Here is a 26356-nt window from a genome sequence, read left to right on the forward strand (position 1 = left end):
CATTAAAGGGACTTTTCTTTTACGGCCTCCGGTTAAGGACCCCACTCCACCTTGGGATTTTACCATAGTTTTACAGGCATTAGTTGCTCCGTCCATCAAGCTGGCTGCCTCTGTGGAATTGAAATTTGTCTTGGCCACTAGGAAAGCTGTTTTCCATCACTTCGACTAGGAGAGTGTCAGAACTTCAAGCATTGTATTAAACCCCCTTTTATGGTTTTTCATAAAGACAGGGTCCCACTTCAGACTAATCATTCTTTTTTGCCTAAAGTGGCTTCAGAATCAAATATCAATCGGTCAATTAATTTGCCTGTCTTTTTTCCAAATTTTCAGAACAAGGGGAAATATAAACTACATTTGTTAGATGCACATAGGCAGTTGTTTCTACTTACACAGGACTAAGTCTTTTCGAAAGTCTGACCAATTGTGTCCTCCGCTAGATCTTTTCTAGACAAACCAGTTTCCAAGGTGACATGCCAAGTGGATTTCCCTTTGCATTCTGCAGGTTTACAAAGATAAAGGTATGCCTATTCTGGGGAGGGTTCATGCCCATTCTACTAGGTCCATGGCTACATCAGCTGCTTTTTCGTCCAGAGCATCCTTGGACGATATTTGTTCAGTGGCTACTTGGTCCTCATCTCATACTTTTCTTTCTCATTATAAATTGGACATGGTTTCCAGAGGGAGAGCATCCTCTGGCTCCACGGTGCTCTGGAATATCCTTCCATGAGGGCCTCCCAAGGTTATAGTAGCTGGGGACTCTTTCCCACAGGCTGATGACCAAATAAAGTTGACTACTTCAGATAAAGAAGTTATGTACTTACCATAACGTTCCATCTGAGTAGTTAGACTTCATTTGTCATCAGCCATCCCTCCCTCCTTCCCACTTGCCTTGTTATTGGGTTCTTTCACCTCAGTAACCAAGAGATAGTAACCTTGCGGCCCTCTTGCTTTTACTTGTGGGTCAGGTATTTTCATTCGGGCTCATGCGTTGGGTGGCAAACTCAGATCTGATGCTGGTGAAACTTCCGTCTCAGATCCGATCCAGATCCAAAGCCCTCAGGTTGATGACAAATGAAGTCTAACTACTCAGATGGAAAGTTATGGTAAGTACATAACTTTTTTCTATTTTTATCAGCAAACAAGTCTGAGGTGACTGGGAGAGATGTGATATGGGTAGGGTAGGGAGCTCGAGAGCTTTTTGGTTGCCACAAACTGTTGCAATGGCTAAGCTGAATCTGGGGGATCAGGTCTGAATCCATATGAGAGGAAAAAATGAAAATGGACAATGCATATGGAACATTATGGTGAGTAAATAACTATTTTTTGGTATGTCTTGATAAGTATTAAAACTATATTTTAATATTTCAGTTGTCAGTTTAGTTCTTGGCAGTGTTTAGTTAAACTAAGAGAAATTTTTATGCACTCAAACTTCACTTTATCTTATTTAGAACTCTTAGAGATGCACTTGAAAGTGGTGATGTACAACCAACTGTCATGGTTGCCATCCTAGATGAGGAACTGAAAGCTTACAAGTCTCTTCATGCTAATACAAGACAGGAGCGCTTCAATGTAATCTGTGACCTCTTGGACATCTGCTCTGAAGAGAGTGGACTTCTGCATGAACGCGCATTTTATCTGATTGAATTGGCACAGGTTCTGTGCTATGGTGACTTCTCTGAACACACCGACTGGTAAGAAATACATTTTATTTGATTAGTAAACTTTATCAAGAACTACCTGAAATGTTTGTACATTTTTATTCAGTTGTTGATCTAGAAAGGCATGTATTTTTTGTCATGAAAGAAGCTTTGTTAGAGAAGCAGTTAAGTGATAAAGGGAGCAGAAGACTATTCTGTAGAATTTTACCAGAGAATTTTTGAAAGCTTGAAGTAATTAGTTGGAGATAACTTTATTTATGGAGATCTCATTGTGAAATGTGTTTTTTCCCTTTTAATAAGGAATGATCTATGAGTTATATATTTGTCATGGGTGAATAGGGACCTTTTTTGATTGTCATTTATCAAAATCCCATTGGAAGCATGTGGAATCAAAAAGAAGCAAGTTAGAGATGTTTAAACATAAATTACTGCTGCAGTAGCCCAAGTTATATGGGTCCTACCCCCACTGCATCTGGTCAGCTTCCAAAACCTAATGGCACCTTCCATGCACTCCAACTGTCAATAGCACGACTAGAGCTCCATAAAAAGACAATTGGAGCATAAAAATCTTCAGACCTTTTTTGTTGTAGAAAAGAAAACTCCTTTGAAGTGCCCTGTGAAGCTGTTGGTCTGCTAGTGATCTCGAAGATCTGGGCAGTAAAGTCTCCTTTGGAGAAAGCCTTCCACTAACAATGGGGAAAACTTGATCTTCATATTTATTACTGTTGCAGTAGCCTAAGCTATATGGGTTATATCCTGTATAGGATATAACATTCAACCAGCTTCCAATGCTTCAGAACACCTTCCACACCCACAAAATTTTTAGATAGACCGGAGTAAAGACAGGTTTGTGTGCCAAACCCTTCAGAGATTTCCTGCTGCCAAGAAAACTGCTCCTCTGCAGGCGTTTGAGGATCAACAACTGTCTGCTAACACTGTTCCATTGCTAGGTAGAGGAGTTCCCTTTGGGAGAAAAGCCTTCCAGTTTACTTTTACAGTTGTTTAAAGTTTTCGTGAAAACATTTTAAGCTGCGAACTAGGAAAAAGTATTTTCCTTCACTGTTTTATGACTTGTATGTACTTTTAAATGGAAGTGCATTTTTTTTTTACGGTAAGATGTTTTTCTTCAGAGAAACTTTATTTTACTTTTGGGGCTGATGAAAGTGTTAAATACTTTTCACTATATTTTTTGTGGGGAAAAAAGTATTTTTTGCTAGTTTTCTGTTTCACTGATTATTGCTGCTAAGCTTCCCTGAGAAAATGTCCACCTTTTTTGGCTTGTCCTTGGAACAAACTAAGTCCCTCACTCAGACCTTCTTCCAGCCACAAAAAAGAAAGTTAACTAAGCAGTCTTTGCATCACAGTGGGCTGGTAATTTGCTGTAGCTACAGGTGGGTGACTCTACTGTGAACAAAGCTGGTTCCTCAGACCACTCATTTTTATTTGGATACCTCTGGATACAGCCACCAGGGAATGTGGGGGTTAGCCATGTCCTCTATGGCTGTTTGGGGCTCTCTCAGTGTGCAAGGAGGAGCCTTCTTGTCTGTCATAGGAGATAGGTCAGGGAATGTACCCTGCTCAGCCAGAATATTGTGCCTATCCCTGGGGAAGCTTTTCCTGGCAATAGTTGGGTCTATTTGCCCTAACTTTCAGTCTGAGGGAGACTGAAAAATAAACCTTTAGGAGCAAGTTTACTGGATATGGCTCAAGGTGTTGTGTGCGCTATTTACTCTTCTTGTAAGGTGGTTTCTAGTAAGCAGAAGGGATTCTTCAAAATTTGGAAGCTGTAGGAGAATGTGAAGGGACTGATGCAGTCTCTTCTCCTCGGGTTTCTGATTTAAGATTGAGAAAAGTGTGGTATTTGATCCCTGTGAATCAGTCCCATAGAAAATCTGAATTGCTGTAACTGGAGTTTCTGGAGCCCTCACACATTTCCCTTGCTGTCAGCATTGGAGGATGTTTGTCACAGTCTGTAGTTTTTCTGACAACCAGCCTGTTTGTCTCTAATAAAGCAGACTGAATGTACAAAGTTTTTCAATTTTGAGTTTTTATGCACTAATCCTGGACCTGATCAGTAGCTATAGCTTTAGTTTTTCCAGCTGTTGCCAAGCATTTTGTTAATTTTAATCCACTTTGAGGACAGTGAATCTGCTAAGTGTGAGAGGAAAAGTGTATGCTGTTGTAACTTTGATTTTGAGTTCTGAATTGCCAGGCTGATAGTTTACTCCAATTGTGAAAGTATTAGGAATATTTTGGCTGCAGTTTCCTCTTGTGAGAAAAAAATGCTTTATGAAGGTCACCACTCATTGAAGTGTTTGTGTGTAGATACTGCTTCCAGGGCTGTTGCTGCTGGTACTCCTGCCTGCATTCTTAGAATCTCTCAGAAGACGCCAGAAATTAAGTTTTGATTTCTGTTTTGGGTTGAGATTTAGTTCTTGTACTTCCTGCTGTAAAGGTCATCAAGAAGTGTGCTGAGTGAGATAAGCTGATTTAGGGAATCTTTCTGATTTGCCATCCCTCCTTCACTAAATTCTCCAAGGGGTTTTATGCTCCCTCATCCAGTTTTGGCAAGAAACAAAATAGTCACAGCAGAATGCTGGTAAGCAGACATTTAAAAAGCAATGGCAGGGAGGTTTCAAAAAGAAAGCAGGAGCACCCCAGAACTAAGAGCAGTCAAGCGAAACAGAGTGACTATATGAGACCTTATCCTGCCCCCCCCCCGGCCTAGGCAGTCCCTTACCCCTTCCAGAAACTTTGAATCTACATTTTTCTGTTGGGGCAGTAGGTTGTTTAGGACAAAAAGGTCCTGAATTTTTAGTCCAGGATACATATGGCAGTGGGAGGAAATTCCTCTTTTCCCAGGAGATTCCTAATCAGCCAGAGCAAATCAGTCTCTTTTTTTCTCCTGCCTGCTGTCTCATCATGTAGTAGAAGCTATTCCCACTCCCAAGTTGGGGAAAGGATTTTACTCAGTTTTTTTAGTACCAAAGAAAAAAATTCCAAGACAAGTTTTGGATCAGTCTTTCCTGAATCGGTTTGAGAGTTCCAGGTTCAAAATATTTCCACTTCACAATCTGTTACTCCTCTTTTTCATTTGGGTTTTATGGCAACTTTAGATTTAAGAGGAATATTATCACTTTGTTCGTCATATTGATCAAAGCCGCATTAGCCTTGGCTATATATAGGTTACATCTTGCCAAGGATATAACAGCCGGCCAGCTTCCAAAACTTCAGGGCATCTTCCATGTGCCCAGAGTGCCAGGGTTGCCAGACATCCCTATTTGGGCGGGACTGTCCCGAGATCAGCAGCCTGATCCCGAGTCCTGCCTTGCCGGTTTAAATCCCGGCCAGCCTCCGCTTTTTTTTTTTTTTTTTGATTGGCCCGTATACCTGGCATACAGGCCAATCAAAAATCAGTAAACACGGAGCTTCTTGTGTTCCGCATTAAACAGAAGTAGCTCCGTGTTTAACGATTTTTAATTGGCCCGTATGCCGGTATACGGGCTAATCAAAAATCGCTAAACACGGAGCTACTTCTGTTGAATGCGGAACTGCAATGTTCCGCATTAAACACAAGAAGCTCTGTGTTTAGCGATTTTTTGATTGGCTTGTATGCCGGTATACGGGCCAATCAAATATCGATAAACACGGAGCTACTTGTGTTGAATGCGGAACGGCAATGCATTACTAAACACGAGAAGCTCCGTGTTTAGTGCAGAGCTACTGTTCTTTAATGTGGAACTCTGTTCCGCATTAAAAGACCTTTTTTTTTTTTTTTTTTTGTCCCTACCTGGCTGGTTGGAAGTCTGGCAACCCTGGCCCAGACTGTCAGGCATTTTGAGTTGAGGTGACTCAGAATAGTATGGGCATCAAGCCCATCAGAGCTTTACTGCCACCAAAGGTGCACTCCTCTAAGGCTTTCAGTTATCAGTTGGTTTGGTGCTGTTCCTTTGCTGGGCAGATAAAAAAATTTGCATTTTTGAAATATTTGAGTTTTTATTGCTTTCCTCTTCTGGAAAGTTATGTTAAAGCTAGGAATGTTGTGTTTCAGCTGTCATGAAACTGTTATTGTACTTGGTGCTCTCTCTTCCTGTCCTTTTAAAAGTTTTGTAAAGAACTGAAAATCTTATTTTATAAAGAGAATTTATTTTATTTTTTGGGGCTAGCAAAGTGTTTACTTTTTACTGTGTTTTTCTGTGAAAAAAAATGACTTGTCAATTTTACCAACATTTGCTGCTTGCCTTCATTGGGAGGGAGGAAACATTTTCAGATTGACCATGGAACAAATTACCAGTTCCAGGGTAAGTCCTTCCAGCCACAAAAAGAAACATTTAAGCAAACAGCCTATGCCACTTCAGCAGTCATTTGCCTCAGCCATAGGTGGGTGACTCTGCTATGACCATTTATTGTACATCAGATAACTCACCTTTTACCTTGGATCCCTCTGGTGTTACCTGCAGCCACTATTGACTGGGGGAAAGCCATGTACTCAGGCTGTTGGGCTAACTTCAGCAGGCAAGAGGGCCAATCCTGTCAGTCCTGGGAGAGGGAACAGGTGTGGCTTTCTTGTCAGAATTTTGTGCCCATCTCTGGGGAAACTGCTGCTGTCATAAGTAACACGGTTGGCCCCATTTTCTTGTCAAAGAAATGGAAAACTAAGCATGTGTTTTCTCCTCCAATTTCCTGGAGTCTGGGTTTAATTCAGGCTATTGATACTGGATTATTTTGTGGTGAATGAAAGTGGGGACACCTTTTTTTCTTTGAGATTCAAGATTCTGAATCTGAACAGGAAGATGAAGGGACAGATGCAGGGTTTTTCTCTGATTTCTGATTCAGGCTCCGAGGTGAGCTCAGTTTGATTCCCCTTATGGATATTTCTGTCCCGTAAAAAGACAGATAGTATGTACAAAATTCCTCAGTATTACCAAACCTGACTCAGCAAGTTACAGCTTTAGTTGATCCCACTGGTTCTAAACATAGTTACTTCCAACCCTACTTTTTCAGATAAGGATGGGAAAATTAATTATGGGGATAAGTTGTATTTTGAATTATTAGGCTCATATGTTTGACTAATTGTGAAAGTATGAGTAATGTTTTATCGGCAATTTCTTCTTGAGGAAAAATCAGCTTTAAATTTAAGTTTCTTCTATTGCACAGGTCACTAATCATTTTAACAGTGCTATAGCCATGGGTACTAGCATGAGGTTTGCATGGCTGCATTCTCAAACCTCCCAGGTGATAAAAATGAGATTTTAAATTCCCATTTGGATAGAGATTTAGTTTTTGACCTCTCAGCTGCAGAGGTGATCATAAGTGCAATAAAAGTGGTATGCTGATCCAGGGAATTTCTAAGATTTTTCAGCCCTCCTTTTCCAAACTTTAACAATTATCCAATTTCTGCAAAAAAAGCAGAATAAACAGCATCAGCAAAATACAGGAAACTGACATTTAAAAAGAAAGAGCAAAGGGTTTCCCTTAAACCTCCCAAAACCAAGAATAGTCCAAGTCCATTTAATAGACATTCTGACCACTTTCCTCCCTAGCCACTTTTTTTTTTCTTACAGAAAGTCTTTTATCTCCATTTTTCTCTTTGGTAAAAGATTGTTTGATAAATTGGTCCTGATATTGCAGATGGCAGTGGGAGGAAATTACTACTTTCCAGGGTGTTATTCCTCATCCTCCAGATAGACTCATTTGTTTCCACTGGTTCTTCATCATATGTTGTTCTACAGAGTCATAGGACCAGTTCCTCATCAGGTGGGGAAGTTTTTTCTTCAAAGATGTTCATAGTGCCAAGTAAAGAAAATGCTTGGAGACCCATTCCAGATCTTTCTTTCCTAAACCAGTTTGTGATCATGCCCAAATTTCAAAATATCACTTTACAACCTGTTACCGTGTCCCCCTAGTACTAATCTATGAACCTCTTTCAAGTTTCCTGGTAACACTAAATTTAAAAGATGTCAGAAGTCTGGATGAAAAAGCATGTGATAAACGTTCCTTAAGGTATTATGCATTTGGATTACATTATTATTTCTCTGACTTACCCTTTTGACTATCCACTTCACCAACAGTGTACACAGTATTTAGCTCCAGTTATAGCTCATTGCAGTCTGCAGGGTATCCACATTTTTTTTTTCATATTTAGATGACTTGTTTATCTTCACAGGTTGTTGTTCATTTCAGTGTCAGGAGTCGGTCTTTGGTAAGAGGTCTCCCATAAGCTGGGATTCCAAGAAAACGTTCAAAAGTCTGTCTTGACTCCTTTACATAGGATTATGTTCCTGGGAAGTTAACTAGTCACACCAGCTCAGTTTTTCTTCCTTAGGAAAAAAATATATCTAGAAGGAGATTTAGATGCAAAGTTTCCCACTCTAACTTCAGCCACTGCAAAGGAATACCACAGGGTTTTGAGTCTCGTGGCTCCTGATTCTTGTGATACCCCTGGCAAGACTCCACATGAGAAAGATAGTTGTATATGAAATATCTGGTCACAAGTGCAGTGTGTGTGGGACAGATGCTAGCACATAAATATCAGAGATGCTTGTCCTGATCAAGGCAGTCAACTTTGTGAATCATCTTTGGTCCCTGGGACGACTTAAAGTTGTTTAAGACAATGCCACAGCCATGTTCTGCATAAAAAAGCGGGGGAAATTCAGGTTGTACCTCTTGGCAGACTAGCCATGTTAAATTGAAATGTAGCTTCATAGCACAGCCTTTTCTGTACAGGTGTCCTACAGTTTGTCAGAGCAAAATTGTGGGGCAGACTAACTGAACAGGACCAAGACATACCCTTCCAAATGGAGATTGTATTTAGGGGTCTTCCAAGGTTTGAGGCTTCTGTGGGAATTTCCTTAAGTAGATCTATTTGCCTCCCCTCTGAACAATCAACTGGCAAAATTCTGTTTCAAGACTCCGTGCAAAAAGGCCAGGAAGACAAATTCCTTTTCTTTTCCTTGGACATGAATGTTCATGTATGCTTTTTCACTCTTTCCAGTAATATCCAGGATACTTATGATTCAGAAGGAATCCCCCATGATCATTGTGGTGACTCCCTTCTGGCTCCGTCAACTATGATTCTCCCATATTTTGGAAATCACCGGGGTAATTACAAGCTTCCTCACAGACTTGATATATTCACACAACAACAGGGGTGTTTGATACACCCTGACATCAATCGACTTCGGTTGACTGCCTGGATAATAGGGTCTTAATTCCTTTTAGGCACCTGTTTACTGTGGACATGCAGCAGATACTAATGAAGCCAAGAAAGCCTGCTACTAGAAAATCCTACATTAGCGAATGGTAAGGGTTTTATCATTGGTGCCAACAACAATAAGCACCCATTCAGGGCTAGCTATTCTTTGGGTTGTGTGAGTTATCTTATGAACTTTATTTCTCTAAGGTTCATTTATCTGCCATTTTAACACGTCTGCCTGTGGATCCTCTTTCATTGCAGTCTCGTGTCAAAATATTTTTAAAAGTTTTTTTTTTGCAAAAGAGGCCAGCTAACACTTGTTCCATTTGAACCAGCTAACCTGGCTGACTTGAGGTTCTTAACATGGAAAACAGTTTTACTGATGGCGCTAACCTCTACAAGAAGAGTATCTGAGTTGCAAGCTCTTATGAGTCAATTCTACCTCATTTGCTACAAGGACAGGGTTTCTTTGAGAAGTAATTCTTCATGCTTAAAGTGGTATGGGAGTTTATTTTAAGTCAAACTATCAATCTCCCTGATCTGATGTCTGTTCAGTCTTCATCAAACCTTTGGGTTTCTGTTCTGACCTTGGAACTGTCTCTGCTGTTAGTAAGCTGAGGATTCCAAGCTAGAGCTCCTCCCACCCTACCTCTACACACTCCTCCCAGATACCTCAGATCTTGTTTGCTGCCCATCAGCAATGCATTGTGGTCATGTTAGAGCTCGTCCGTGGGTGTTTTTCTGACATGTTCTCCTTCAAAATCGTAAGTGGCCTTTGGCCAGTCTTTATTTTTCAAACCTACCCCAACTTTTCTGTTTTCAAATTAAAAAAAAAAAGTCATCTTATTGTAGTAGTTCTCTCCATGTTTTTCTACTCCTTTTCTTTCAGATACTGTTGAAGAAATCAGACAAGCCTGTTGGCTTTAAAAAAAAATGCACTTCCTGTGGGAAAAGGATCCCTGTATCTGATGCCTACATGGAGTGTGTATGAGTTTGGGTCCTGCCCACCTTGAGGTGGCTTGTTCTGTCTGAAAGGCTTTCTTCCCCCGGGCCCTTGCAGATAGAAGAAACTGGCTGGCTCTTTGAGGTCTTATTCCCCCTCCTTCTCCAGCTGTTGCTTCTGTCTCAGATGCTCAAACCTCTGCCAAAAAGTCTAAGGAAGCCTGGGATCCTAAGAAACGCTCATCAGACCTCTCAGATTTACTTGCCAGAGCCTCCAAAAAGGCCCTGAAAACTTAGGAGTAGAGTCCCTTGGCTTTGATATCTGTTGATTCCTGTTCTACCTGTGCCCCTTTGCCTTTTCGGGGTCTGAACGTGTAGTGCTGAGTATGCCTCCTCGTGATGCTTCGCCCAGACATCACTCCAGACCCTCCTCTGTATTCTCTTCCATCAGGTTCTCTCGGAGCCTGTCTGAGAATGAAGTGGATAGATTGAAGTTTCTCCGTACTCTGATCTGGATGGGGGGGTCGCCCCAGCTCTGTCCCCTATGGGATTTGCTTGGCCAGACGGCCCTTCAAGGCCTTCAGTCTCTTCCACCTGTGAAAGCCCAGGCTTCTTCCTACACCTCCCTGGAGCACCCCCCCCCCAAGGAGGCACCTCAGAAGGAAAGGTGCAAAAGGAGGCACCTAGATTCCCCAGCAGAATCCCTCACAACTGACACAGACTTGGATGAAGGGGAGGGGTTCCCTAGATATCCATCTGATGTCTCCTTTGTTGACATTTTAGAAATCCTTCGTCAGAGAGGTGGTTGTTCAGCCCCAAACCCCATGCTGGATGAATGTGTTCCTGAAGGCATTTGGGACTGGCCCATCTATATCTGGGGTGTCCCCCCCTACAGATCTCCTAGTCGATTTAGTGTCTGCAAGGGCATGGAAGGGACCAAATGCTGCAGAGCTGATATCAGAGAGCTGGTAAAATTCAGTGCCCCTCAGGATAGACTCCACTGGATGAAGGGCATTCCAGTAGATGTCATGGTGGTTGTGGCGGCCACCAAACAGCTTACCCAAGAAAGCTCTACTGTCCATCTACCTAACTGGGAGTCTAGGGCTATGGGCAGATTTGGAAGAAGGGTCTACACTGCTTCCACGTTTGCCCTCAGAGTGAGCTCTGGCCATGAGTCTTTTTCCTGGCCACTCTGCAGTCCATTTCCAATACATCCATGAGGCTCATCTCTCATGCAGTTGAGAGCACCTCTAGAGCGACAGGTTCCAGCACTGCCATTTGGCATCATGCCTGGATTTGGCTGTGTGATTTTGTGGAACACCTTAAGGTGTCATTTGTCCAATGCCCCCTTTGATGGTTCCTCCCTGTTTGGATAGACTGTTCGTGGCACACACTCCTGCAGTGTGAAAGACGGAAAGACCTTGTCTACCATCAGAATCCGCTTCTCTACCCTGCAAAGGTCCTTCTCTAGGAATCTGCGCAGGGGAAGTTCAGAAAATTCCAGGTCCTTTCTTGGACGCTCAGATTTTTCCCCAAGGGCAGAGGGAGGAATAATTTGAGTGGTAGACACCACCATCGTGGCAGAGGTCGTCTGTTGAATCAGGGGTCTCTGGATTCTCCTTCAGAGAAATCCTTGCAGCAGCTCAACTGTCCATCTCTGAAGGTAGTCTGGGGACGTTGTTCCTTACACTTTAATGCCTGGTTAGCCATCACAAATGACCAATAGGTGCAAGGAATCCTATCCAGAGGTTACTCCATTCTCATTCCAAATCTCCCCAAGCCAAAACACCAAATCCCTGATCCACCCAATCAGAGGAAGGTGGCAACTTTGGAAATTGCAAAGTTGCTTCAAAAAGAGTCATCCAGGAGGTCTCCTCAGACCAACGCGGGTTAGGTATTTACTCCCAGTTAAAATCCACAGAAACCAAGCTCGGATGCAAGGTAAGGAAGCCAAACCACACTCTGTTAAGCTGTCATAGCACACTTTATTAACCAGAAAATTGAACATGAATTATGCTAATAAATCCATGTATTTTATGAATTATTTGTTTTAAAACGATTATTAATTATCTTTTTAAAGTTATTAGGTAATGAATTAATTATTGATGTGGGAAAATACTAATTTATTAAGATATAAAAGGGTGGATTTTTAACCATCAGTTCTGAAGAAGTCCTATATGGTGGATGAAACCTAGGTAAACTCTGATTCTGCATTGTGATTGTGTGGTGTGCTTGTTAATAAAGTGTGCTATTACAGTTTAACAGAGTGTGGTATGGCTTCTTACCTTGCATCCGAGCTTGGTTTCTGTGGATTTTATTGGTTTTCCTTGGTTCCCTGTTTGTGAAATGTACTCCCAGTTCTTTAGTTCCAAAGAAAACAGGGGACCTCGGGCCCATACTGGACCTAATTTACTTGAACAAATTGGTGAAACACACAAAGTTCAGGATGGTCATGGTTCAGGCCATCTTTACTTTTCAGAAGGATGTGCTCTGGAGACCTAAAGGTTGCATACTATCATATCAAAATGAACAGATGCTCCAGTAGGTACCTCTGTTTGTTTCAGGGAGGGAGCCAGTCATTACCAATTTTGTGCGCTTCCATTTGGTCTCAACACAGCCCCAAGGGTATTCACCAAATGCATGACAGTAGTTGCAGTTCATCTCTGACTGCAGGGATTCCATGTGTTTCCTTACCTGGACGACTGGCTTCTAGTCACACCGTCCAGGCATCTACTGATTCAGGCCAGGGACTTTCTCTTACAATTGGCCCCAACCTTAGGGATTACTATAAATCTTCAGAAGTCGCAAATGATGGATTTTGTGGCAGCCTGTTTAGACACAAACAAAACCCTGGCCCATCCTCTACCAGACAGGATCCTTTCTGTAAGGGAGCTTATCAGAAAAATGCTAGCAGTCCCAGCTCCTCCAGCAAATCTTGTTCTCAAGGCTCTGGGTTCTATGGCTGCAACAAATAGCATTATTACTGACCGCTCACTTACATACGAGAGTCTTGCAGTGTACGTGGTAAGTCCACTGGTCCTAGTGCACTATCCCCTGAGTTATCCAATCAGACTGGATTAGGTATGCAGAAATTCTCTTTTGTGGTGGCTTCACGATCCAGAAGTGACTAATGGTCGACTGTTCATTCTTCTCACCCCCATCGTCAGGTTGACCACTGACACCTTCCAGCTCGGGTGGGGGGAGCATTACCTGGGATGTACAGTTCAAGGCACGTGGACTCCCCAGGAGACCAACTTGCATATCAATGTCCTACAGGTGAGGGTGGAGTCTTTAGCATTGCAAGCCCTTCACTCCCTTCTTCCTGTAGGGACAGTTGTGATTCAGACTAACAACATGTCTGTTGTGTGATACATTGATAAACTAGGTGGAAACTGGTATTACCCCCCTTTGTCGAGAACAATGAGTGTGGTAGTGGGCGCTCTGCCAACTGCTTTCTAGATGCAACACACATTTCTGAGAAGCACAACATATTGGCGGACAGTCTCAGCAGAGTACTATTGATGCCTTACGAGTGGTCTCTGAATCAATCCATGTTTAACAGGATTTTCCTCAGATGGGGGTGAACTTTGCTGTGACCTGTTCACCTCTCCCTTCAACAACAAATGGAGCAGGTACTTTGCCCTGATCCTTGCACAGAGACAATCTCCAAGAGATGCTCTAATCCATGCTTGCCCCCTGATCTACTTCATGCATTCCCACCTGTTCCTCTTATTCCCAAATTTCTTCAAAAAGCATGCAGGTTGAAGAGCAAAGTGATCCTCATTGCTCTCTTTTGGCTTCTACAAATTTGGTTCACCTTCCTGTGGTTTCATCTGATTTGCCCACTGTGAGTTAGAACTCTTTATCAATGTTACACTTATAACTGAAAAGCTTGGCCATTTATCTATTTCTGCATTTTATTAAAGCTTTGACAGTTGAGTCCCTGTTTGTTTTTTTATGATCCTTCAAACATCTGCTGTCACGACAGGTTTACTTAAACTGTTGCATATTTGATGATTTTCGTGTTTGCTGTTGCAGTCATTACATTTGGGTTATCTGCTTGCCGTAGCCCTCAATTGGCCTGATCAACGAAGTCTTGGGTCCTGCATCGGTTGCTGTCCCTTCTTCCATGACGTCAGGTCGTCAGGGGTATAACACATGCAACCGACGCCATTACATCAGGCTTTCTTGCCATGTGGTGCCCGAAGCAGAAGCAGTTTGCAAGTGCCGGTCAGCAGACTCCTGAAATTTTCATTTTCGAGTTTCGGAGCTGAAGGCAGCTAAAGCCAAGTACCCTGTCGGGGAAACTTTCTTGCTCCTTACCGATGTCGGTAAAAGTTAATAACTGCATTTCTTGTGGAAAGCAAATACCTCACAAAGCTTTTCATTCGTACTGTATTCCTTGCTTATGCCCTGACCACAACATTACCTTGCTGTCGGTTTTGTGCTTTATTTAATCAACGCACTATCCGTCGTCGGTATATTTTCGCCTCTAAATATTTCGGTTCTCTGTTCAATTATCCAGAAATGTCTGTAAGCTGTCCGACTACCGGAATTCCGAAAAGACGCAAAGATAAAGACAGAGACAGGCCGCCTAGCCTAGGTCCAAAGCTGCCGACACTTCTAAGCCAGTTCACTGATACTCAGTGAGGTGCTTTTGCAGCCCCTGATACCTGCTACTTCTGATTTGCAGGCCTCTACTGAGACCCATTCAGAGTCTGGTATGCTGCGAGATGCTTCAACTGTGGAATCTGCAGATGTGTCTACCTTGGATGGATCCAGAGCTGCTGTGCAGGCACCGGCTTCTGACGGTGTATTCAGGCCTACGGACTTGCATGTTAAACAGACGCCTCCTTCTTTAAGGCCTAAACCTCAAACCATGCCTAGAAAACAGACACCCAGGCTGCATGCTTAGGCCTCTATGCCTAAAAAACAAATAAGAATGGCTGAAGATCTTTTAACTTTAATCAGGGTAAGCCAACCACCCTCTTCTAAGTGACCTAGGACTGAAATTGTTTGTGAATCTTCTGACCAGGATTCTGATTTTTCTAATGATCTGGAGTTACCCTTATCTTCTTATGAGGATTCTGATGCTTCCCCTCCAGAGGATTTTTCTTTTGGTGAAACCTTGCACACTCTAAGGGAGCATTTCCACTGGGAAAGCCAGGATTTTTCTGATTCGAAAAAGAGGCTTTAGGGATTTCTTACTCTTGCCTCAGCAAAGGCCTTTAGCCATACCTCCTGTACTAGACATTGTTGATGCCTTTTTGGAATCTAGTTTGGCCCCTGATTCTTTTCCTCCTTCTCCCAGAAAACCTGACAGATAGTACACAGTTCCTGATTCTCACAATTTCCTTTTTAAAAATCCTATTGCAGATCCAGAGACTATTTCACAGGGACCCAAGGGCATTAAGGCCTCTACTGCCAAAACCCCCTTCTGATAGAGACTCCAGGGCGCTGGATAGATGGGGTAAGAAGGTTTACACTTCTGCAACCTTGGCCATTAGGGCCTTAAACTGGCAGTTTTGTATGTTTAAGTATCAACAACGTATTATTGGATTGCTTAAACAGAAAATGATGATTCCTGACTGTGCTGAAAATAAGAAATTACAGGATTGAATGCATTCTGCTAAAAAGGTTGGAAAACATACTTTGCAATGTGGGTTTGATTCTTTAGAAGCCTCTTGCAGGGCTGCTGTCACTGGGTCTGTACTCGGAAGGCATGCTTGGCTTAAGGAGCAATCTTTGCCTGATTATGTTAAAGCTAAACTGTTGGATGCTCCCTTAAATCAGGACTGCCTATTTGGCAACAAAGCTGAGGAAGTTCTTAAAAAGATGGAAGATAAAGCTAAATCTATGCAAACTGTTAAAGATTTCTTACAAGTTCAGCCTCCAAGATTTAGTAGGCATTGGCCCTCTAAGAATTGGTCCTTTCCAGCTCCTTTCAGGTCTTCTTAATCCAAACCAAGATGCAGTGGAAATCCCCGGTTTCTGTCTAAGGGTACGCACAAGACTTAAGCAGTGGGGGGATTCCGCTTCCAAATCTGGGAGTAGTAAGACTCCCCACTATGGAAAACTGTCTCAATGACTTGATTTTAAAACTTCCGAGCACTTCTCAACTGAATGCTCCTTTAGGGGGGAAAGATTGGTGTGTAGGCCAAAAACTGGGAACTCATTACCCAGGACAAATGGGTTTTAAATATAGTGTCCCAAGGATACAGATTTTACTTACACACATTACCAATGCCAAAAGGTTGGCCAGATCTACCCCCAAATCAGTGGGCAAATCTCAAAAGCAAATACTCTCTCTTTTAAACATAAAGGCTATTCAAACTGTACCAGAGGAGGAAAAAGGGCAAGGTTTCTACTAAAGACTTTTCCTGGTACCCAGAAAAGACAGTTCATGGCATCCTATTCTGGACCTGTCCTACTCTAAACACCTTTCTGGTGATTCCAAAAGTCAAGATGCTGACTCTTCAGTTGCTTTTTATGCTAGGAAAAGATGCCCGGATGGTAACACTCTAAAGTAAGCATACCTGCACATCCCAATCAGGGAATCTTGCAGAAGATACCTACGCTTCAAAGCAGGATACAATCACTACCAGTTCTCTGCACTGCTCTTTGGCTTATCTACTGCGCCCAGGGTATTCACAAAGTGCCTAGCCCCAGTCATCGCATTTTGCAGGCAAAGAAATATTCAAATATACCCATACCTAGACGCTTTATTTAATTCAGGCAGAAAGCCAGGACATACTTATGAATCATTTGGCCTTTGTACAAAGAGTGCTAACTTGTCTGGGGTACACCATAAACGAAAATAAATCACACCTGGTACCCTGTCAACAAATCATATTTCTGAGAGCAAGCCTGAATACAACTTCCCAGATGGATTTCCTCACACCAAAGAAATTAATTTGACAACCTACTTCAAACAAGTGACCACAAAAACCCTATCTGCAAGGCAAATACTATAAGCCTTGGGGGTTCATGGCCTCCTGCATTCTTCTGATTCCATATGCAAGACTACATATGAGGAAACTATAATGATATCTAAAAAGCCTATGGTGTCAACATTTGCAGGATCTAGAAGCAATGATTCCTATCCTACGTTGCCTATGCCTAGAGTTTCTTTGGTGGACAGAGGCCTGCCACCAAAACAAGGGACTACCATTCACACCAACCCCTGCCACCCAAACCCTAACAGACACATCCGATTATGCATGGGGGGCTCACCTGGCAGGGCAGTGCATTCAGGGCAAATGGAACCCAAGTTAAATGCACTTGCATATCAGTCAAAAAGAAATGTTAGATGTACAGCATGCTCTGACAGCCTTCAAGGGCCACATTCTTCTAGGACAATTGATGGTAAAGACGGGCAACACCACTGTTATGTGGTACATAAACAAGCAGGGGGGGTACACATTCTTACCCCATATGCAGACTAGCCATGGCATTGTGGAACACAGCCCTGAGCTACTAAGTGCATCTACAAGCTCAATTCCTGCCAGGAAAACTAAATACACTGGCAGACAAACTAAGCATAGGTTCATAGGTTGGCACTAGGCTATCAGCCCTAGGGCTTATACAAGCCTAGCCATAACAATTCCCTGGCTATTTCTTCCCACACTGTTTACTTCCCTGGACCCCTGTCTAGCAGAGTGACTGACGTGATCCCTGGGGTGAATTTCCTTTCTCCCATCCAATCGTCAAGGTTCCTCTTGAAGAGGGCCAAAGAGTCACTCTGTGTGACATGTATGGGCAATCTATTCCAGCAGAAACCTCATGGACCCACATGAGTGGAAGCTGGAAGCAAGGATTTTTCAACATGTTAACAAGCAAATGGGGGAGCCCAGGTAGACCTGTTTGCATCCCCCCAGAACTTTCATTTGGACAAATTTTGCACAAGGACTCCCCGCAAATAAGCTTGAAAAGGTGATGCTCTGTCCTTCAGCTGGAAAAACCTATCGGTTTATGCCTTTCCTCCTTTTCCTCTGCTCTCCAAAGTACTACTAAAGATCAAACAAGACAAACCAAGGACGATTTTGATTACATCAGACTGGCCAAGCCAGCACTTGTACCCCCTCTTGCTCAGTGCGTCACTGTTGGCCCCATGGCACCTGCCTCAGAGTCCTACCCTATTGTATCAGCAGGAGAACCAGATTCTGCACCCTCAGCTTCATACACTGTACCTAACAGCCTGGCTAATTACCTAATCTCTCCTTTACCATCCCTCAGTAAACCAGTGATGGTTATCATTTTAGAGGCAAGGAGGCCTAGTACTAGAAAATCTTATGCTGAAAATAGAAAAGATTCTGTGCCTGGAACCAATCTCAAGGGATGAGCACAGCAGTGCCCAATTTACTTCAGATTTTACAATACTTAACTGAGATGCTTCACAAGAGCCTGTCTTTCTTCATCAAAATTCATGCCTCAGCCATTTCAGCTCATTATAACACAGAACCTCCACTGCTTAAGCAGTTCCTCAGAGGGGCCAAAAATCTACGACCACCCATGAATGCCCCAACTCAAGCCTGGGACCTTAATTTTGTATTGGAAAAGCTTTCCCTTCCTCCTTTCAAGCCAGCTGCCACTACAGATTTAAAATTCCTCTCTTGGAAAACAGCTTTCCTTTTAGCAATCACTTCAGCAAGAAGGGTATCTGAATTACAGGCTCTCATGTCAGTGGAGCCTTTCATCATCTTTCATGCGGACAGGGTGTCTCTCAGGACCAATCCCTCCTTCATGCCCAAGGTGGCATACAGTGTGGCCCTTAATCAGTCCATTCATTTGCCAACCTTCTTTCCTAACCCACAGAACAAATGGGAGCGGATACTGCACTCCTTAGATGTGCACAGACCGCTTAGATTCTACTTGGACAGGACTAAACCTCAAAGGAAATCTGATCAACTGCTGGTGGCATTTGCTGCAGGGGCAGAGGGGAAGGCCATTTCAAAGCAATCCATTTCCAGATGGATAGGCCATTGCATTCATTTCTGCTACAAGCACCATGGAAAACCTATCCCACAGGGGATCAGTCCCCACTCAACCAGGGCTGCATCTACCTCTACAACCTTTCTCAGAGGCGTCCCTACCAGGGACATCCTAGAAGTTGCTTCCTTGACTTCAGTACATACTTTCACCAAGCATTACCATCTGCCAATTTTTTCTAAATCCAGAGCTGGCTTTGCCACTGCAGTCTTGCAGGGCCTTATAGCTGGTCCTAATGCTATATAAATTCCTCCTCTCATCCTTAGCTTTGGGAATCTACCCAAATGTGATGACTGCAACAGTGAAACACGAAGAACATGGTACAGTTGTGTCCACTTATCATAAAAGTAGATGTTCGAGTGTATTCACTGTTGCAGCCCTGGTTACCCTCCCTCCAGCCCCCTTTCTTCTTTTGGCTATACCTCTACTCTACTTTACTATGCTGAAAAGCTTTTTTTGATGTATTTGCATTTTTGTTGGAGGGTATAACCTTTTATATTTATAGATTTAATTGCTTCCCATTAGGGGGGCACCTGACATCTGGGGCAAGAAAAACTGATGTAATGGTGTCTGCTGCATGTTTTATACCCCTGACAACCTGACGTAATGGAAGAAGGGACCGCAACCGACGCAGGACCCAAGACTTTGTTAATCAGGCTGACTGAGGGCTACTGCAAGCAGATAACCCAAATGTGATGACTGCAACATTGAATACACTCGAACATCTACATTTATGGTAAGTGTACACTACTGTCCTTTCAGATTTCAGGCATTCCTTAAGGTTTTGTGTGTCTGGATCACATTATTGGTGGTTTGCCTTATCCTTTGGTCTAGCCACTGCTCCAGGGGTGTTCATAAAGTGTCTAGCTCATGTTCTAGCCCATTGCAGACTACAAGGTATCCACATTTTTCAGTGTTGGTATGACTTTCTTATCTTTGCAGAGTCTTTTTCAAAGTGTCAGGAGTCTCTCACATGGGCTGGGATTCCAAAAGATCATTCCTAAGTAATTTTGACTCCATCACACATGATTGTTTTTGGGGTGCCTGTTAGACACCTCACTACAAAGTTTTCTTCCACAGGAGAAAATAGATCTATATTTAAATTTATTACAGGGGTTTTCCATTCGGGTTTCTGTTATTGCGCGACAGTACCTCAGGACTTTGGGTGTCATGGCTTTCATGATTTTCATAACTCCTGCAAGTCTGCACATGAAAGATGCAAATGGTATCTGAAATCTTTTTGGTTCCAGCATCAGCAGTCATGTCTTCAAATCTCAGGTCTGGGATTTGTGAAAAGGTACATCACTCAGTGGAGACGTTAAAATTTCTCTTGAATACAGGGCTCCCCTTCTCTTTTGCTCTAAATCAGTCTGTCGGTGCAGACATCTTGGACAGAACAATAAAAGTACAATACGTTTGGCACAAAACAGACCAAAGCACGTGTGTGCACGCATACATGCAATCACAAGGGTGCACACAAAAGTGAATGCTAGCTGTTATAAAGGCGGTCAATGGTCTGAATCACCTGTGCTCCCTTGGATCTTTCCAGGTAGCTAGAGAGAGAGTACCATAGTATATATATCAAAAGTTTCAAATGCAAATTTGTGTTCATTACTGCAACAGATTTATGAAAACATTACATAGGCCAGGAAACCTTGGGCTGTTTGGAAAAGCAACTGAGGAAGTGCAAAAATATAAAGAACAAAATTGAGAGTTTTCATATATTTTAAAAAAATATGGACATGGGAAAGGGAGGGAGATCTGATATATGGTGCAATATTTACGCACAGGAGAAAGCCAAGTTAATTGATACAAAAAAGCAGCCCCAAAGATATTCAAAGAGCAGTACAGGCAAAGGCATTCAGATATTGTAAATTTACAATACAAAAAATAAGATCACAAAGAGCTAACATAAAACAGAAGATTAGTAAAGTACAACTTTAAAAAACTATGATTACGGGATACCTGCAAAGTGAAGGAATTAGTGTAGAAAGTCTAACACAGGTTATATCACAGCATGATGGAACAACAAGTCCCCCAAATAAGGAGAAACAAGAGGAGCAGGAGACATCTGCAGAAATACGAACAAGGGGAAAAAGAAGATATTTAATGTGCAATATTAATGCAAAGGAAAAACCTAATCAATACAAAAAGAGCAGCACCAAAAATGTTTGAAAATACAGGTAAGGCATCCGGATATGGAAAATTTTACAATACAAAAATAAGAAAACCAAGAGAAAAAGAGGATTGGTACTAAAGAAGTTAAATAAATAGAAACTGAAGTTATGGATTACCTGTGAAGTGAAGGATTTATTGTAGAAAATCCAACTCTGAGAAGACCTCAGCAGGATAGTGCAATGGATCCTCAAATTTAGGAGAAACCAGTGGAATGGGAAACATCTGATCAGTTGCCATATGAAGATACTTTGGAGCTTTCCATAGGAAACCAGTACAAACGTTCAGCTGGAGTGAACACCAAGGAAAGGAAGAGGAAACTGTGGCAACTCTGATGCAGTTAATGTTGTGGAGTGATGGGCTAGTGAGTTTCCCATATGAAAGAGCAGCAGATGACGCAGAATGAAACTTAAGAGAAAGTGGCAAAGGAAGATGCTCTGGAACTTTCTGTAGACTGATCACAGAAAATGGAGAACAAAGAATGTGCCCTCAGTTTTAAAGAAAATGATCCAAGAGAAGACTTGCTTGATTTAGTAGAAAGGGACAAACACAGTAAGGTCAGTGAAAGAAATAGACAACCAAAAGTCAGTAAAACACAAAAAGTTAGAAGTTTAATAAAAAAAAAAAATGAACACAGTAATTAGTACTGTTTATAGAAGTTCATGCAGTATAATGGAAGTAAATAGGATATATTACTCTGCAGCTAAATTAATAACACATAGTTTTACCACAAAAACACAGGGCAGTAAGGGAATGGAAGTGGAGACATCAAATGCCATCATGGAAGTATCAAATAGAAAAAACTATAAAGCAATTTAGGCAAGAGAAAACTATAAAGAATTTAAGACAAGAAGTGCTATTGTTATAATAAAGAAGAGGGAACAGATCAGCAGAAATACTCTGAAGATAGATGTGATGAAAGCAGTTCAAAGGATCAGGATTTATTGTGCCCTGTTGCAAATAAACTAAAAATATGAGCACAGACAGAAAAAATAGAAGATAGCAGATAATATCAAGGAAAATAGCAAAATAAGTAATTTATTGATGACCCAAAAGCATGTTGTAGAGAATTGGGAAACAAGGCAAAAGGGATTAAAACAGCAAAAAAAAAAAAAAAAGTAGATAGATTTTTGAGAAATATCTATGAAGGCCCTGTGGAACATAAAGATGCTAAATGGATAGAAGAAGTAAAAGAATAAGAAGTTCAAATGTACAGGATGTGAAATGGGATGAAGTAACACCCAGAGAAATAAAACCAAGTTAAGAAAAGCTGCTAATTAGAAAACCACAGGCCCAGATGCAGTACTTAACTTCTGGCTAAAAGTATTAACATCTTTACATAAAGACTTAGTTATGAGTAAGAAATGTGTGTGTGCTCCCTAAACAGATGACAACCTGGTTAACAGCAGAAACAATACTCCTTAAGAACTAACCTGCAAGCTATCTAAAAGCTGTAGACCAATAACTTGCCTTCTGATGAAGTCTAATCTGTACACTGGAATTGATGCTGTCAGAGTTAAGAAAACTCAATCATGACAGTAGAAAAAAGGATATTGCAAGAAAATCATATAGAACAAAGGATCATTTGTTAAAGTCATAATGAACTGTAAAAAGGGAAGAATCTAAGTATGGCATGGATAGATTGCAAAAAAGCCTTTGACAGTAACCCACATTCATAGGTTGAGTGCTTTAAAATGTATAAGATACATCCTACACTGATTGATTTTACATTGCACAGACCATGAAACAGTGGCAAACCACTTTGGAGTTAAGCCATGATCAAGGACAGACTTCTTCCAGGGATAAAAATTCAAAGGGAGATATTCCAGGGTGACTTTGTCACCACTGCTCTTTTGTCTTGTTTTTAAACCCATCAAGCTGTCTACTTAACAGGTTAAGTCATGGCTACAGTTTGGCTCCCAGAAAACAAAGTGTAAAGACTTCTCATCTTTTTGTGGATTATTTAAAACTGTATGGTTCATCAGATGAGGAGCTGAAAGCACAACTGCTAGTGGTCAAAATGAGAAGATAATGTCATTTGGTCTTTATAGATGTGCAAAAGCAACCTTTAAAGGAAAGCTGCAGCACCAAGAAAACATCAGCCTGGCCCAGGAATGGGATATAAAAACTTGAGCAAGAGAGAATTTGTACATATTTGGGAACTGATGAAGGATCAACAATAAAGCGTGAACAAATGTGAATAAAACTTGGTAAGTAATATTTTAGAAGACTAAAAAAATCAATACTGAAAACGGCTCTGACATCTAGGAAAACGTGCAAACTATAAACTAATTTGCTCTTCCTGTCCTAACTTTCAGTTTTGGAGTGACTGGCTAACCCCAAAAGGATTTGTATCAGTTGGACTGGAAAACATGCATTTAAAATAATGTTCTGGGTGGTTTTTGACATGTTTTGCAAGTGCAAAGGGCATTTAGAAAGAGGATTTACCAACACCAGTATGACATTTTAAGTCTAGATGAAAAGACTGTATTTGCAAAACATGTCAACAACCACCCAGAACATTTTAAATACATGGCTATGGAAAAAGTTGAAATGGGTCCGGGGGGGGGGGGGCAATTAGATTTATTTTTGCAGTATAAAGAACTAAAGTGGCAAATAAAATACAATGCCAGTATACCCCATGGCTCAGAGATATTTCTATTAGTTGTGTTTTAAAGATGAAAGCTGAATTTGCTTTTTAAAATATTTTATGTTCAGAGTATATCAATTCAACTATATTGTGTGTCTTGTATGTTTAGAAATAATATATGTACTGTGTTTTTAAGACAGGCTGGGTTGAAGCTGATCAATTGAAAACATGTGACTTTCTTATTATCTCATATATGTAGAGAATGTAGTGTGATTTTTTTCCAGTCTGAAGAAGTCATTTATACCATTGACAAAAGCGCTGGTGTGTTTTAATAAAGAGGATCTGTCGTCCTGCAACTTGTCTTTTGGTTCATTTTTCAAATTTTAATCATACTTTGGCTTAGGAATGGGGTCCATTCCTGTCATGGTATTAAAAACCTAAGAAACTTGGAGAAATTAAAGTTAGAGTTAGAATACATAAGCAAGGGAAAGGCCGATCTTAACCCCCCCCCATGCAGACTAGTTATGTGATGTAGCTGTTCAGCACAGTCTCACTTTGCAGGCATCTTGCGTGCCAGCAGTGCAAAGTTATGTGGCAGACAAGCTGAGCAGCACCAAGGCGCAGACTCTTACAAATGGAAACTGAATTGGGGGTCTTCTAAGGTTTTATTTAACTGTGGGGAATTCTTCTGGTAGACCTTTTTGCCTTCTTTCTAAGCATTCAACTGGTATAATTCTATTTAGAACTCCATGCAAGAAGGCCTGGAAGGCAAATGCCTTTTCTTTTCCTTGGACAGCAGTGTCCCTGTATGTTTCCACCTTTTTCACTGATTTCCAGGGTACTTCCTAAGGTTCACTAGAATTCCCCAAAGATCATTGTATTGACTCCCTTCTGGCCTGGGCAACAGTGGTGTTCTGTCTCTTGAAGGTGGCCAGGAACTATTACCACACAATTCCTCATGTTCTGGATTTAGTCAGAAGACCAAGGGTGCTTAATGCATCCTGACTCAAAACAATTTAAGCGGACTGCCTGGATGGGAGAGTCTTAACTTTTAGGCACCTTTTCTATGAGAGTATGCATTAGTTACTAAAGGACTCGAAGCCTGTTACTAGAGAGCTGTATGTAAACAAATTGAAAAAGTTTTCTAGTTGGTGCCAGCAAAAGAATCTGTACCTATTCAGAGCTAGTGTTTCTTTGTTTTTACAGTACTTGACAGCGAGTATCCTATGGGCCCGTCTTATTTCTATGCAAGGTTCATTTGCCAGTCATTTCAGCGTATCTGCCCACAGATCCCCCTCATTCAAGGCAATCTTGTGTTAAAATGTTTTTGAAATGTGCATTGTATAACAATCCTCCTTGAAAAGTGGTGTTGCTTCCCTTTTATCTTAATTTTGTTTTTGAAGTTAACACTGAATTTGAACCAGCACATTTGGCTGACTAAGTTCTTGACCTGGAAGACAGTTTTGCTGATTGCTTTGATGTCTGCATTGAGTGTCGGAGTTTCAAGCTCTTAAGACGAGTCATCCTTTTCTCCTCTACTGTGGAGACATTTGCTTTGAGAACAAATCCTACTTTTATGCCTAAATTGGTATCAGAGTTTACTTTAAGCCAGTCTCTTGTCTCCATGTTGTATTTCCAGAAACCAAAGATGAGAGTGAGGTTATTTCATACCTTGGATGTCCACAGACAGTTGTAGTACTTCCTTGACAGAACAAAATCTTTCACAACTTCTGAAAATGTGTTCACTTTTTTGTGAAGTCAAGGGGCAACCTGAGAAAGCAGACTATTTCCAAATTGTATTAAGCTATTAGTTTTTGTTCTCATCATAGCAAAACTATTTCAGACAAGGTCAACATTTACTGTACCACAGCCTTGGCTTTATCTATGGCTGTTTGGAAAGGGTTGGACTAGAAGTATTCTAGAAGCAGCAACTTGGTCCTCTGTGAATACTTGTACAAAGCACTAAATTAGATGTCTTTTCCAGGTCTAAGATGGGCTTTGCTTGGACCCTTCTACTTCCCATTTATTTGGGTCTATATTAAAAGACCGAAGAGGTGTTTCATCGAACACCTCTTGGTCGACACACAGAGCGAACACACTAAAGCGTGAATGCTCAAAACACCGACTTCTTTCTGTGGGAAAGAAATCGCTTGGCCATCCCTGTGTGTTTGCTCCTTTCCTCACTGTAGTGCAGTCTCAGTATTGGTATATTTAGTTGGGGAGGTGTGGGGGGTACCATCCCCCCACGTTATGTTTGAAAGTGTGTGTGTTTGTGCTAGCGATTTCTTTCCCAGGGAAGGAAATCGCTGTTTTGAGCATTCGCGTTTTAGTGCATTTTCCCTGTCGACCAAGAGGTGTTCATTTTTCTTAATGCTTCTACTTTACTTAATAGTCAGCCTCTTGTCCCCCGTAAATCTGACAAGTTATACAAGGTGACCCCATATATAAAGGTACATGTTTTCTAGTATGAAAGCAGATCCAGCAGTAGTTTCTCTATCCAGATCAACTTCTAAACCACTGCTAACTCCATTGACAGTGGGAATGCAGTGGGTAATTATGGAAGAAAATATATGGTAAGGATTTTTTTTTTGAATATGCAGAAATGACTAACCTTCCTTCATTCTGAGGTAAATAATTCTTTCTTGTATCACTAAACATGTTTTTAAAGTGTTTGAGTCTGCTGATTCTTCCTCCAGAGCTGTAGCTTCTGTATCATTTATGGCTAGATTTGCTTGGGTCTGTATCAGAACATCAAAGTTTTAAAACTTCGAATGTTCTAATATTGACCCGTTTTGAGCAAACCCTAAA

At 41.5% G+C, this 26356-nt stretch overlaps 1 protein-coding gene across 1 annotated transcript in view; it reads left to right on the forward strand.

Moving 5' to 3' along the window:
- The window catches only part of ESPL1 (extra spindle pole bodies like 1, separase), a 2570648-nt gene that overhangs the window by 564001 nt on the left and 1980291 nt on the right, over positions 1–26356 (forward strand). Inside the window, exon 8 of the mRNA XM_044083892.1 lies at positions 1449–1691. Coding sequence (XP_043939827.1) covers positions 1449–1691 — 243 coding nt within the window. The remainder of the gene's footprint in view (positions 1–1448; positions 1692–26356) is intronic.

This window comes from Protopterus annectens, chromosome 9.part0 (assembly GCF_019279795.1).
Source record: "Protopterus annectens isolate FY-2018-M chromosome 9.part0, PAN1.0, whole genome shotgun sequence".
Classification (NCBI taxonomy): domain Eukaryota; kingdom Metazoa; phylum Chordata; order Ceratodontiformes; family Protopteridae; genus Protopterus; species Protopterus annectens.